This window comes from Adelges cooleyi, unplaced genomic scaffold (assembly GCF_023614345.1).
Source record: "Adelges cooleyi isolate 19-005CV unplaced genomic scaffold, UGA_ACOO_1.1 ACOO_flye_CR_arks_rails_tigmint_CR_PRNA_376, whole genome shotgun sequence".
NCBI lineage: Eukaryota > Metazoa > Arthropoda > Insecta > Hemiptera > Adelgidae > Adelges > Adelges cooleyi.
Window position 1 is genome coordinate 2,303,490 of NW_026096053.1, and position 13,117 is coordinate 2,316,606.

The 13,117-nt window shown below is 30.2% G+C and overlaps 3 protein-coding genes across 3 annotated transcripts; 2 read left to right on the plus strand and 1 right to left on the minus strand.

Annotated features, from left to right (window-relative positions):
• The first annotated feature begins 1,602 nt into the window (after nt 1–1,602).
• Nucleotides 1,603–4,413, plus strand: LOC126841036 (26S proteasome non-ATPase regulatory subunit 8). The gene is made up of 7 exons (XM_050577250.1): nt 1,603–1,782; nt 1,853–1,994; nt 2,573–2,645; nt 2,725–2,827; nt 2,897–3,089; nt 3,905–4,090; nt 4,160–4,413. Exons 2-7 carry the CDS (start codon nt 1,887–1,889, stop codon nt 4,295–4,297), a joined length of 801 nt encoding a protein of 266 aa, XP_050433207.1. The 5' UTR covers nt 1,603–1,782; nt 1,853–1,886; the 3' UTR covers nt 4,298–4,413.
• Nucleotides 4,414–4,419: 6 nt separating this feature from the next.
• LOC126841034 (CWF19-like protein 2) lies at nt 4,420–8,169 on the minus strand. Its single transcript, XM_050577245.1, has 9 exons — nt 7,997–8,169; nt 7,690–7,905; nt 7,050–7,598; nt 6,625–6,897; nt 5,883–5,948; nt 5,612–5,806; nt 5,405–5,521; nt 4,917–5,255; nt 4,420–4,708 (listed from the first exon to the last, which is right to left on the minus strand). Exons 1-9 carry the CDS (start codon nt 8,054–8,056, stop codon nt 4,583–4,585), a joined length of 1,941 nt encoding a protein of 646 aa, XP_050433202.1. The 5' UTR covers nt 8,057–8,169; the 3' UTR covers nt 4,420–4,582.
• Nucleotides 8,170–8,953: 784 nt separating this feature from the next.
• On the plus strand, nt 8,954–12,364 carry LOC126841033 (talin-1). Its single transcript, XM_050577243.1, has 2 exons — nt 8,954–11,732; nt 11,833–12,364. Exons 1-2 carry the CDS (start codon nt 9,029–9,031, stop codon nt 12,054–12,056), a joined length of 2,928 nt encoding a protein of 975 aa, XP_050433200.1. The 5' UTR covers nt 8,954–9,028; the 3' UTR covers nt 12,057–12,364.
• Nucleotides 12,365–13,117: the final 753 nt, after the last annotated feature.

Consider the following 13,117-nt stretch of genomic DNA (forward strand, 5'->3'; position numbering starts at 1 on the left):
TTAATTTACTGCACATACATTTTAAGAAAAAAAAGAAGAAACCAATAAATAATTAATTTTTCCTAACTAAATATTCACTTATTTTTTATAACAAACTATCAAAACCGTATTAAATAGATTAATTAATCGGAAAAAAAATGCATAAACAAAGTTTAGTAGTCAAACTTAATATTTATTTTCAACAGAAAAAACTATGTTAAAATCTTATTTTAATGTGCAAAAATGTGCAAAATAGTTTAACCATAATTCTTATAGTTTGTCTCGATTTACTTATCGGATATAGGCGACTCGGTATTATAAATAATACTACAGCCTGATTCTTGTTTAATATTGCACACGATAATACGAATTTAGAAGAGACCGATTTTATAAAAATTAACTCAGTATAGTAGTAGTTAAGTGTTGCAATATACTAATATTTAAACTCATTTATTTTTTTTATACTTGTATTATAATATTTTAAATAACGGTTATTTCTCTTTCGTTTCTGCTTTAGTTCAAACCCACAGTGAACTAGACTCCAGAGTCGATAATACGTATATAACTCCATGGGGTATGGTGTGCCACCTTTCAAATTACAAAACAATCACATTTTAAATTAAGACCCAATTAAAAACCACTTGCTGTAACTAATTCATTGAATATTTTAGAATCCGAGTTCATTACTTCAAATTAAGTGAAAGTCAACTTAAGATCGGATAATATCAATGATGACATTTGACTAAAATAATATATTTTAAAAATCCATGAACTTATTATTATTACGTACATTTAATCATTGTGAATATATACGTATTTTAGTTCTAAGTGGAGCTGAGAAGATATTGATTTTACAATAATCTATTTTTTAAACTTGGGTGCGGATCTGTGACTGACATAATAACTAACAAGGTAAACGTATTAATCAATTATCATTATATTATATTATTACTAGCACAGTTGGAAAGAATACTGCTATAATACTTTTAAGTAAATTGACAAATATTTTTCTAATTTAGTATATTTAGAACATTACATCGTAGAAAAGTATTCGATTCCCAAAAAAAATTTAAATTAATTTACCTAAATTTTCTTACTCAAATTTTAAGACCTCGACTAATATTATACAATATGTATGTCATATTATATTCATGTATACCTCAAGGCCCAAACCACCTGTAAATTATCCGTGAAAACGGTTTTGCGCGGGACAAACTTACGGAGACAGTAATAGATACAGTAGCCTTACTAAATTGTTACAATAAATAATTAGGTTGATAGCCGGTAGGTACTTTCTTGTGAAGAATTATCGTGGGCCAAATGTATAATGGAACAATTACAATATGCCATATGGACAAAACGTCCGTTGGCATAACTGTTTAGCGGAAAAAAACGGTCGGAACAAGCAATAATCTTGGATAATGAATATAGTGTCTTTGGAACAAATGTCTCTTGGAACAAAAGGTAGTGATCCGTTTTTCTATTGTTCGTTAAGCATATATTTAATATTATGCTGTGATTGGTTCGCGCTTTTAGATTATCACTGATTATTGATTACATGGCGTTAAAACCGTCCATGTGTACACGGCCTCGATGATGACTATCAAAAAATAGGAAAATGAATAAACAGTTCAGTTTTTATCATTACTCTGTTGAACATAATAATTTGTTCGTGTTTTACGTTTAGGAATTAGTCATCTTTTTGTTATTTTTTTTCTCGAAATTTAGCATAAAAAATCATTAATAGACCGTGAAAAATCTAACAGTTTTCCAGGTTGATCTGTCTCATCTATACAGATATTGGTGAGTGTCATTAAGACGTATCTTTGATTTCCCGTAACGAAATAATGTGTTCTATAATCAATTTTTGCAGGACTATCAGGTACAAAAATCACAGATCAATCGAAATGACTTCTTTTGACGATATTAAAAATTTATACCAAACTCTGAAAACCGAATGGAATAAGAAAAAACCTGATTTCAAACAATGCAACAACATATTGTTACAAATCAAGGTATGAACATCGATTTATTAGAAATTACTACATTGTACCTGATTTTGAGGCGTGTGTTTTATAATATTTCATAAAATTGTATATTATTGGATCATATTCTATTAGACCATATTTTGGTACAGTCTATAGTTAGAGGACAGGGATGGCTTGACAGTGTAGCGCCATACACACGTCTGCTTAAATCAGATTTCCTTTGTCTAGGTCCTTAACTTCGTAGTTGAGTATTTCATGACATTAATTGAAAAATATGGAATCTTTATTTTTCCTTTGATTAATATATGCTCTGTGCGGAATAAGAAGATGATAATTTTTCTAAATAACTTGTGTCATGTGCACAGCAGCTATCGTAACAGTCATACACAAAACAACCAATAAAATTCTTGATATTAATGATAAATATAATAGGGAGTTCGGCCACATAGTTATTTTCTTATTTCGGACTAAGTAAATGATTATTATAAAAAAATCAAGTTGTGCCACTAAAGAAGTGCACATTAATGTCGTGTCTTAATTATATAATTTAATTAATAGTATTTAATTGATGAAGCTGTTGACTCAAATGTATTTTCATTATTTAGGTTGGAATGACTAAACATACATTTTTGCCAACTACCAATGTTGAAGCTAGTCAAAAGGAATATTTAATTGCCAGTAAGAATACAATTTTTTTGCTTGTCTATGAAAAGAATTCATAATATGATATTAATTTTTTAAATGTATAATGTTATAGGAGACATCTTGGAAGTAGGCGTGCAATGTAGTATTGCGATGCACGATATACCGTCATTTGAACGATACATGGCTCAGCTCAAGTGTTACTACTTGGACTACAGGTTTGTACTTTTTTAAGTGTAATTGGTTCACAGTCAAATTTATGTACAATTTTGTAATTTTTTCGACAGAGATAAATTACCGGAGTCTGCAAATCAATACCATTTGTTAGGACTTAACTTGTTATTCTTGCTTTCACAAAATCGAGTTGCTGAATTTCACACCGAATTGGAACTATTGCCGTATGACATTGTACAAACCAACCCATATATAAGGCATTCGGTTGCTCTTGAACAGTATTTAATGGAGGGTAGCTATAACAAAGTAATGTATTGCTTAGGATATGACTTATTATTATTTAAATCACTTTAGTGAAAGGTAATTCAATAATAGTTATTGACACAAATTTAGTTCTATTACTGTTTGTATAAAATGTTAATTCTAACCTAATACTATTTTTTGATAGGAAAATCAATACCAATACGGGGAAAATGTATAAATTTTACATTTTTTTATCTTCTAATTTTTATTATTCTGATTTCTGTATCAAGACTAATTGAATCGCCTTGTCTTGGTGTCTGTCACTAGAGACCATTTAAAACAGTCCATTGTAATTTGGAAAAGTTAAGTAATTGATGGTCAAAATACTGAAGAGAACTCAAAAAGTTAAATTTCGATATTAGGGTTTTAGTTTTGGGTTATTAAATTTTTAGTCTGAAGAAAAGTGTACATTTAATAACCATTATAAATAGAGGATATAAAAAGTATAAAAGTTGTATTTTACGTGTTATTTAATCATAAGCAGTGTTGGGCAAAATTGAAATTGAATAATAAACAGTAAAGTAAATAATTTTTTCTCAAACATTTTTAAATAAACAATAATTTTTAATATATCACTTCTCCAATTAAAAAATTAATTCCCACCTATAGTGGCAAATACATACTAATTAAATTTTTTTGGGCTTCTTCAGTTACTTTGTTCCAAGCTTCTAATTATGTTATAACTATTAGTTAATTTAAAAAGTGGCGTTTACCCCATAAATATATTATAATTAACTGAAAAGTCAATAACAACAATTTCAATAATCTACCATGAGACTCTAAAATAGTTATTAAATTAAAAAAAATTGTTTTAATAGATATTTCAAGCGAAAACAAATGTACCATCAGATACTTATAACTTTTTCATGAACATACTCTCAAATACATTACGTAATGAAATTGCTGAATGTTTGCAAAAAGCATACAAAAAGGTATCGTTTACATCTGCCACCAAAATGCTGAACTTTACCAACGTTTCTGAAATGAATGAATTTGCCAATAAGGTAACGGTTGAATAATAGCTTTATATAAACATTTTCCTTTTTTTAATGTTGTTGTTGTAAAATGTTAAGCGAAACTGGATATTGGACCAAGAAGGATTTTACGTATTCCATTTCGAAGAAGAAAAGAAAGCTATCGAACCTATACCTGCATTACAAATAGCCGATTACGTTTTACACTATGCTAAAGAATTGGAAACTATTGTGTAATTTTTGAATATGGATATGAACCATAGCTGAAGATATAATTTCTAAATTTTTAAAACTTCATTGTAATACAAAATAATATAATAAATGTAAAATTATAATTTGTAAGTTACTATCGATTATGGGATTTATTTTATTGCTAACAGCATATTTTATTATATTTTCAAATACGTTGTATTGTTTATACTACAATTATAGGGAAAATAGAACATTTAATATTAATTATTTTTTAAAAAATGAATTATTTTTACTACAAAGTTATAAAATTTGCACTTGAAAATTATTTTTTTAAGAATGATTTTTTTCCCACATTTCCAAAAATGACGTAACTTTTTGTAATTGTTCTTCAATTGGTTCTTTTTGACGTTTGCGCCATACATTGTGATCTAAATCCATCATACCTCCAATAATTTCCTACAAAAAATGTATAATGTAAGATACGCAAATAATAACAATCATATTTAATTTAGAATGGTCTTGATGCTCTTATGGAGTTTGGTTACAATAAAAATCCGAAATTGAAATTTATTTTTCAGTAAAATTATACTCATTTTCTTTAGCGATCAAATTAATTTTCTACAAATGAAACATTAAAAATGTAAAAAAAAAGTTTGAAACTTACTTCAGCAAAATTATTTGGAAACAATTTTTCGTCTTCAATTACATGAGCGTATCCGCCTTGCATTCCGAAATCAACAGCAAAATACGGTAGACTTTTGGGAACAGCTCTACGTACGTCTTTACTACTGAGGTCTACGACTTTTTTGTTAATCGCCCATTCGGTTTCACACTCTAAAATGGCTTTTTTAAAATATATCGGCGCCGTGTCTCCGATTTCAATAGGCACAGGAACGCAATTCCAAACCATATGAGGCATGTTGTTTAGTTGCATTGCACTTTCAAAAAACACTATATCTTCGTCTTGATCTTTAAACATTGAAGTTAATGATTTTCTAAATGTCTAAATAACAAAAAATTATGTTAATTAAAATATATCAATGAAAATGTTTTAATAAGGTATTCAGGCAAACGGTAGTGTAGTCGCAGTGTTTAACATGGTACTCCTGTAGTGTTGTGGGTATCTTTACAACTACGCAATACTGTATTTACCTGCATTTCGGTCCAAACGTCTTCGTCAATGTCGGTTGCACACGCATAATGGTAAATGGGTACAATTAAACAATGGCCCTCCGTTAGAGATTTATAGGACGGTAAACAAACGTAGCACTAGAAGTAAAACTATTGTATAGGACCAGCACATAATATAAAACATGGTATAATTAATTAGAAAAAAAAATATATATAAATAATATGTACTTTTTCTCCTTTGGCAATTACGAGATGTTTCATCATTGCTTCACTGTCAAAGCAATAACGACATGAGTTTAAAATTTTTTCAGTACGTTTATGTTCGTTAATTGCTCGCACGGTTTCCCTCACAGCTTTTTTAGATGATCGTTTTTCTGATGCACGTTCAACAAAAACATCATCTTCATCGTCTCTACTATTAACCTAAGAAATTGTTAAATTGTACAACACAATAATTGCATAACATTATTTTTGTAATACATTTATTTATTATATTTACCTTTCTGGATAGTTTTACAAACTCTAAATTGCTATCTTCAGCTGTAGTAGTCATTTCTTTTTCAAACTAAAACGAAACAGTTACATTAACCCTAGAACACTAACCTTATTTTCCCCCTTTTATTGCTAACCATTCGTTAATTTGTCGAAATGTACATAACATGTTAAGATTACTCTGATTGTTTTCTTTTCTTATTATAAAATAAATATAACAATATAAATAAATAATAAGTATAATAATATCTTGTGTTATTTGAAATCATCCCTTATTAATAACTTTCGTACTATCGGCGAATTAAAACAGCATGCATTTTGTATGTACAAATTTACGTATATTAGTAACTATTTGTTGATTCGACGATGTGGGTTTTGCACAATCAAAGGTTGGCGACTAACTGATAACAATAGGAGTTTTTAATTTATTATTAAATATACCCAATGATATTGACGATTGATAGATTAGTGGTAGAATAGCATACAATATACATACTAAAATTATTAGTAATTGTCGAATTGACGAATGGTTAGTGTTCTAGGATAAATATTTAAATGTGTGATATTAATACGTAAAATTAAGCATTATAATAATTTAAAACAGACTACAGGCAAACACAGTACGAGTAACACCAAAAGATAGCCCTGAAGATGGAATGTGCAAGTATTTCAAAACGTTGGCAGACAAATCAATCTGTTCAAGTTGGAGTAACCGCAAAATATGTAAATAGAATAAATTTAAAACATACCATTGATTTCAAAGAATATTTGTCATCGTCGTCAAAATATCTAACTCTTTTTCCATCCTCGTGTGTTAAAACCCGTTCTCGTTTTTTCTTTCTAACATCATTATTTTGATCAGACTTAGACGGCGCAACAGGATAACTATATCCTTTAGATGAAGTTCTAGTTAACAAAACAAAATCTCCTTTCTGTTTCGAACCAGTTGAAAATTCATCTTCTTTAGATTTAGAGAGATTTCGCGCAGAATCAAGCTTACGACGTAATTCTTCAGCCAATGCCTGTATTGTTTAAAAAAAAAAAACCGTATAGTGAAATATTTCCAAGTTCTAACATTTTAAATAATTTTTAGATCCATGTAATATTAATTTTAATTTGACTAATAATATTATATTATACCTAAAATATACTTTAATTATTATTGTTAACTCACAGTATTTCCCATTAATTCTGCTTTGATTTGTTTTGCTGCAAGTTCATTTAACTCTGCATCTGTTAGAGGGTTTTCTGAATTTTCTTCTAGTATATTATTAGGGTTTTCATTTTTCGAACTACAACTGGTTAATAAATCTCTATTTTTATCATGTGTTTGGGTTTCTTCATTTGTTTCATATTTCTTTTCATTTTTATGCTCTCTGTGTGATCTTCTTTTATCATCTTTTTCGTTGTCACGATCTTTATGTCTACTGTGATGGTTACTTGAATGTTCTCTGTCATTATAATCTTTATCTCGTTTATAGCTGCATCTATGACTTTTTTCGGGATGTAAGGTATGTTTACCGTCTTTAGAATCGTGCTTCCGCCATGATTGGCGACTACTCGACGAACTTGCATATTTAATTTGGTGTTTCCTATAATCATCGTCATCATCTGCTTTGGGTTTGAGAAATTCTTTGAGGTGACTTTTTTTTGGTTCTGTAGGTGGTAGACCAGTTCCACCATTCTTCCAGTAAGGATTTAATTCTCGACTAGATTGCCCAGGCTGTTAACAAAAAACAAACATAATTAAATTAATATAATATACTTCTTATAAAGCAAAACTCTTAATATCATTGTTAAATAGATGATTTTACCATGTTCATTCTAGCTTTAGCAATTTCAGCGTCGTCATGTTTACTATTATTCTTTTTTTCAGGTTCTTTTGATGAATTGCATATAACGTCCAACCAGCTATCAGCTTCTATTTTCGTTTGGGAGGTTACACGTACAGGTTTCTCTTTTTTTTCTATCCATTGATCGTTATCAGATGTATTTGCAGTTGACACCGAGGATGATGAAGACGATGATCGCTATGGTTAATAAAAAAATAATAAAATACTAATTTAATAAATTATATATCACATTAATACTTCTATCACATTTATATTGCTCAGTACTCACGTATCGCTTCTTCTTACTGCTTTTTTTCTTGTGTTCTTTTTTATGCGACTTTTTCGCCATTTCGAGTGTTTTGTACTACCACCGTGTCTTGTTGAAGATCTTGTAGCAAACGCCGCTGCTTTTGCCTTTCAATATCGTTCAAAACACCTTCGTGTAGTTTGTTCAAGTCGTCCTGTTGTTGATAATGTACAAAACCTATAATACCTACTGATAAAACACACGACAGTCCAAATACTATTTTAGACGTTATTGACATACTAATATCCGATTTAAAGAACCGTACTGCGTCTGATGCAACTAATAGTATTCTTTTGTAAAATTTTACTTGAGAAAATTAATCAAATGTTTTTTTTAAACCTAACTAAACATGATACGAAATCCGTATGATAAGACATGATAACCGATGGTTAAGTCATAACCTGGTAATATTGCGCGGGCGTTGCTCTTGCAGATTGGGGTTACACTTCAAAAAGACGACGACTGTGACAAATCGTTAAGATAAATTTAAGATCGAGTGAACATTAATTAAAATATTTTAAATAAGAAAAGACTTAATAAAATTTACCGAAATGGACTTAAAAAAAAAAGGATCATGACTTGGATTTTTAAAAGTTTTGGAACAAATGTCATTTGGACAAAATGTATAATTGGAGATGCACGGTACACCACCTTCCAGTTGCCGGCGTTAACCTTGTTATCAGTAAACTCGAAATTCGAATGAAAAATATTGAAAAACAATTTTAAAGTATATAAAAAGTTTTTTTTTAATTCTTGAAAATTGGATTATTTCGTCAGTAATAAGCGAAAAATGTCAATTTGTAATCGTTTTTATCGTAAAAAGTATACAGCTGTTGAGGGTCAATGTATGTTGTTTGCATATGAAAGTATGTTCACAGGACAGGAAGTACATCATATTAGCAATGCCCATATAAGGTAATGTTCACTTGTTGGTCTCATTTCTAGTTTGAAGCCCACGGAGTGACAGTGTTTTTATATTTTTTAAACTTTAAAGTGCATTTTAGTTAACAAAATATGGCATTATCCCTCCGAATTCGCTTGGTTGGCGACGGGGTGACTAAAACAATGCAGTTTGATCAATCGACTTTAGTTTCTGATGTTTGTTTACAGATTGGCGGAAAAGCTTCACAGGACCATCTGTCTGAATACACTTTGTTTTTGGCTGATGAAGATTCTAGAAAAGGCATATATCTCGAACCAACACGTAGCTTAGAATATTACATTTTGAGAAATGGAGATTTGCTTGAATATCGCAAAAAAATGAGAACTTTAAAGGTCAGTACCCTCGATGGAACTATTAAAACCTTAGTAGTGGACGATACTCAACCAGTCGCTAACCTTATGGCAGTGATATGTGCTAAATTAGGCATCACTAATCATGACGAGTATAGTTTAGTTAAAGAAACCGCCGAAGGAGATGAAAACAACATCAATGTTGGAAACTCGGTAAAAAGAGATCATAAAATGGAACATTTACGTAAAAAGTTAAAGACCGACGAAGAAACCAACTGGATAAATCCCGGATCGAGTTTACGTGAACAGGGTATTTACGAACAGGAAGGAGTGTTGTTAAAACGCAAATTCTTTTTTTCTGATGGCAATATAGATACTCACGATCCGATACAGCTCAGTTTATTGTACGTCGAAACAAGAGACGCAATTTTAAAAGGTACTCATCCGGTAACCGAGCCACTTGCTGTTCAGCTTGCGGGTATACAAACACATATTCAATTTGGAAATCATGACGAGCTTAAACATCGACCTCCTTTATTAGATCTTAAGGAATTTCTACCACAGTCTTACATTAAACTTAAAGGTATAGAGAAAAAAATTTTCCTTGAACACAAAAAATACATTGATCTACCAGAACTTGAAGCCAAGGTTTTGTATACCAGAACGGTACGAGCTCTTCCGACCTATGGAGTAACATTTTTCTTAGTCAAAGAAGAAATGAAGGGAAAGAACAAACTTGTGCCAAGACTTCTTGGAGTAACCAAAGATTCAGTATTGCGTTTAGACGAGAAGAGTAAAGAGGTACTTCAAACTTGGCCATTAACGAGCGTTCGTCGCTGGGGAGCTTCGCCACATACATTCACTTTAGATTTTGGTGATTACTCCGATCGTTATTATTCGGTACAAACCACCGAAGCTGAGCAAATTTTACAATTAATATCCGGCTATATTGATATTATTTTAAAGAAAAAAAAAACTAAGGATCATTTTGGGATCGAATCAAATGAACATTCAACAGTAATGGAAGACACAGTTGGCCCATTAAAAGCGATTGTGATGGAAAATAACGGACAAAAAGTTAAAACTGAGTCAGTTGCTAAACCTGCACTTCTTAGAGTACCTCAAGCACAGCCATACATGACTGGTTATATATCTGAAGAACAATATACTTCTATAGAATTTATATGCACTGAAGCAATAACTGGAGTGATGGAGGATCTTGATACTACCATATCGGAAGATAAATGGGAATTGGAAGTTGGAGAAAAAAAGTTTTCCGATTATCGGGAAAATATTTTAAAGACCTCGAAAACTTTAGTGGAAAACACTAAATCACTCGTAGCTGGTGTTGGTGTATCTAAGGAACAAGTTGATGAGTCGTCTAAGAATGCATTGTCAACAGTTTTACAACTGGTTGAACTTGTAAAAGCTGGTGCGGCTTGTATAGATGATCGTGAAGTTCAAATAAATTTAATAAGATCAGTTAAAAATGTCACTAAAGCTCTCGGTGAGCTAATCACCGGTTGTTTTGAAACCCCATCTATGGATGAGCTAAAGGAAAAAGCAAAAGTATTGGTAACCAATGTAACAACATTATTGAAGACGGTCAAGTCTATTGACGATGAACGTACTCAAAATACATACACGCTAGAATCAACCGTTGAAGCTATTGAAAAAGAGCTGCAGAAAAACCGCATTATTTCAAACTATGAAACAACTACTGAAGAATTAATTCATTCTGCCAAGCATATTGATGAAACTACTAAAAGAATGTTAGATATCGTTGACAAAGGCAAGCCCAGAGACGTAATAGATGCTGTAAAAGAAAGTCATAAGTCGGTTAGCGAGTTGTTAACTGCTTGTTATGGAAAGAACTTAAATGAAAAAGTTCTGGATGCAGGACGTCAGGTGGCAGAAGAATTTCAAGTATTTTTAAATACCATTATAGAAAATTCGAAGAAACCCTACCCAAGTTTCAAACAAGATTTAGACCAAGTGTCTCAGCGTGTATCATCAAAAGTACATTATTTAATTACAATTGTTGAACATATTGAAACTATCGAGTACCATTTATTAGACTCGGCGACTGAAATTGATACTGCAGTAAAAAAACTAAATTTAATTCAACCGAGGCCTTATGAATTTAAAGTCGATGAGACATGTTGGAAATCAGACGAGGTCATACTAGAAGCCGTTAAATCAATTGCAGCCGCGACTTGTGCATTAGTAAAGACAGCTTCTCTTGCACAACACGAAATTGGTATAGATGAAGGCGTAGATGGATTAGTACACGCAGCTAAAATGGTGGCGACCGCTACTCACAGCCTTGTGGACTGTGCTCGAGAAGTGATTGAAGGTATATCTACTGAAAACAAACTTATATCGGCAGCTAATCAAGTGGCTACCTGTACAACACAACTCTTGGTCGCTTGCAAAGTCAAGGCAGATCCGAATAGTGATGCAACAAAGCGACTTCTTGCTTCAGGTAAATAATTAATAAATATTCAATAGTCATTGCGCACAATATTATTTTGTCAACAGTAACTGAAGAAAGTAATACAGAATATTATATATTTTTTCTTTAGGCAATGTGGTTAAACGTGCTACTGAAAACGTGGTTAGAGCAGCACGACAAGCTATGAAGGCTGATGAGAGTAAACGACTTATTCTGGACGAAAGAATGGTTGGTGGCATGGCACAGGAAATAGATGCCAGGTCTGATGTGTTGAGAATCGAACGAGAGTTAGATGAAGCTCGGAAACGTTTAGTGGTTATAAGACAATCAAAAAACAAAAATACTGATCATTAACATAGTTTGTTAATTCAATAATTCTAATTGTTCGTAACAACTGAGAATTCATTCCTTAAAACTAATATTTTAAGTTTAAATTATGTATTAACTTTTTTATTTATTTATTAATACATAAAAAAAAAAATTAACGAAAAAAAGCATAAAATTCTAACCTATATTTTTTACTAAAAATCATAATTACTAATTTCTGTCTTAGACCATCATCAGTGGTTATGGTATTTAAACTATAACTACAAATACAAATATGAAAAACGATTTTCTTTTTAGTATTTTTAATTTTTAAAAGAAAATGGCATTTCTTTAATAAATACTGTTTTTAAATGTTTTTGTTTGATAAATGTCTTTAGTAATGTTAAACTGATCAATAATAATGAACTATTTAAAACATATTTTTTATGAATGTATAAATTAATAAAAAATGTATAAAAAAATGTACATTATTTAGTTGTATTCATTTTTTAAATAAATAATCCTGTTAAAAAAAAATAGCTTTCAGTACATAAAATACATTTATATTACAAACATTTGATTATAAAGTACTAAGTAATATTATAAGGTTTTTAAATTTTTTTTTAAGTACAAATATTGAAAACTGTACAATTTGAATTGTATATTGTACATTGATATTTATATATATATTCATTAGGTTATAGCAAAAATCTGTACATTTATATAGCTTATCAAAACATTAAAAACTTAAATATTTGTTTTTATATAATTACTTAGATTATAATAAACATTTGAATGTTATCTGTTTTATTATTTTTGTTATATATTTTATTAATGAACTTATTTAATTTTTATATAGCTAATGATTAATAAATATATTTTGTACACAATTTGTATTAGGTATTAATGTAATTCAATTTTTATAAAAGCTGTATTTTAAAGGTTACAAAAGAAACAACCCAGTGTAAGCTTAAGTGTTCTTAGACCAAGGAAAATCGAAAGAAAAAAATAAACTACAAATCTAGTGTTAATAATTAAAAAAAAGCGATAGAATTAGAGGTCTGTGTATTTTTGTTGATAATAAAGTTCTGTTACTTTTAGATATTATT

Bases quoted from the DNA above. Each gene is read 5' to 3' on its own strand.
- LOC126841034 (XM_050577245.1), bottom strand. From the start codon at position 8,056: ATGGCGAAAAAGTCGCATAAAAAAGAACACAAGAAAAAAAGCAGTAAG. The intron at 6,898-7,049 runs GTGAGTTAACAA...TAAACAATACAG, and splicing joins CAGAATTAATGGGAAATACT to GCATTGGCTGAAGAATTACG. The intron at 5,949-6,624 runs GTATGTTTTAAA...GTTTCGTTTTAG, and splicing joins AATATTCTTTGAAATCAATG to TTTGAAAAAGAAATGACTAC.
- LOC126841033 (XM_050577243.1), top strand. From the start codon at position 9,029: ATGGCATTATCCCTCCGAATTCGCTTGGTTGGCGACGGGGTGACTAAA. The intron at 11,733-11,832 runs GTAAATAATTAA...TTTTTTCTTTAG, and splicing joins AAAGCGACTTCTTGCTTCAG to GCAATGTGGTTAAACGTGCT.
- LOC126841036 (XM_050577250.1), top strand. From the start codon at position 1,887: ATGACTTCTTTTGACGATATTAAAAATTTATACCAAACTCTGAAAACC. The intron at 2,828-2,896 runs GTTTGTACTTTT...TTTTTTCGACAG, and splicing joins TGTTACTACTTGGACTACAG to AGATAAATTACCGGAGTCTG. The intron at 3,090-3,904 runs GTAATGTATTGC...TTGTTTTAATAG, and splicing joins TGGAGGGTAGCTATAACAAA to ATATTTCAAGCGAAAACAAA.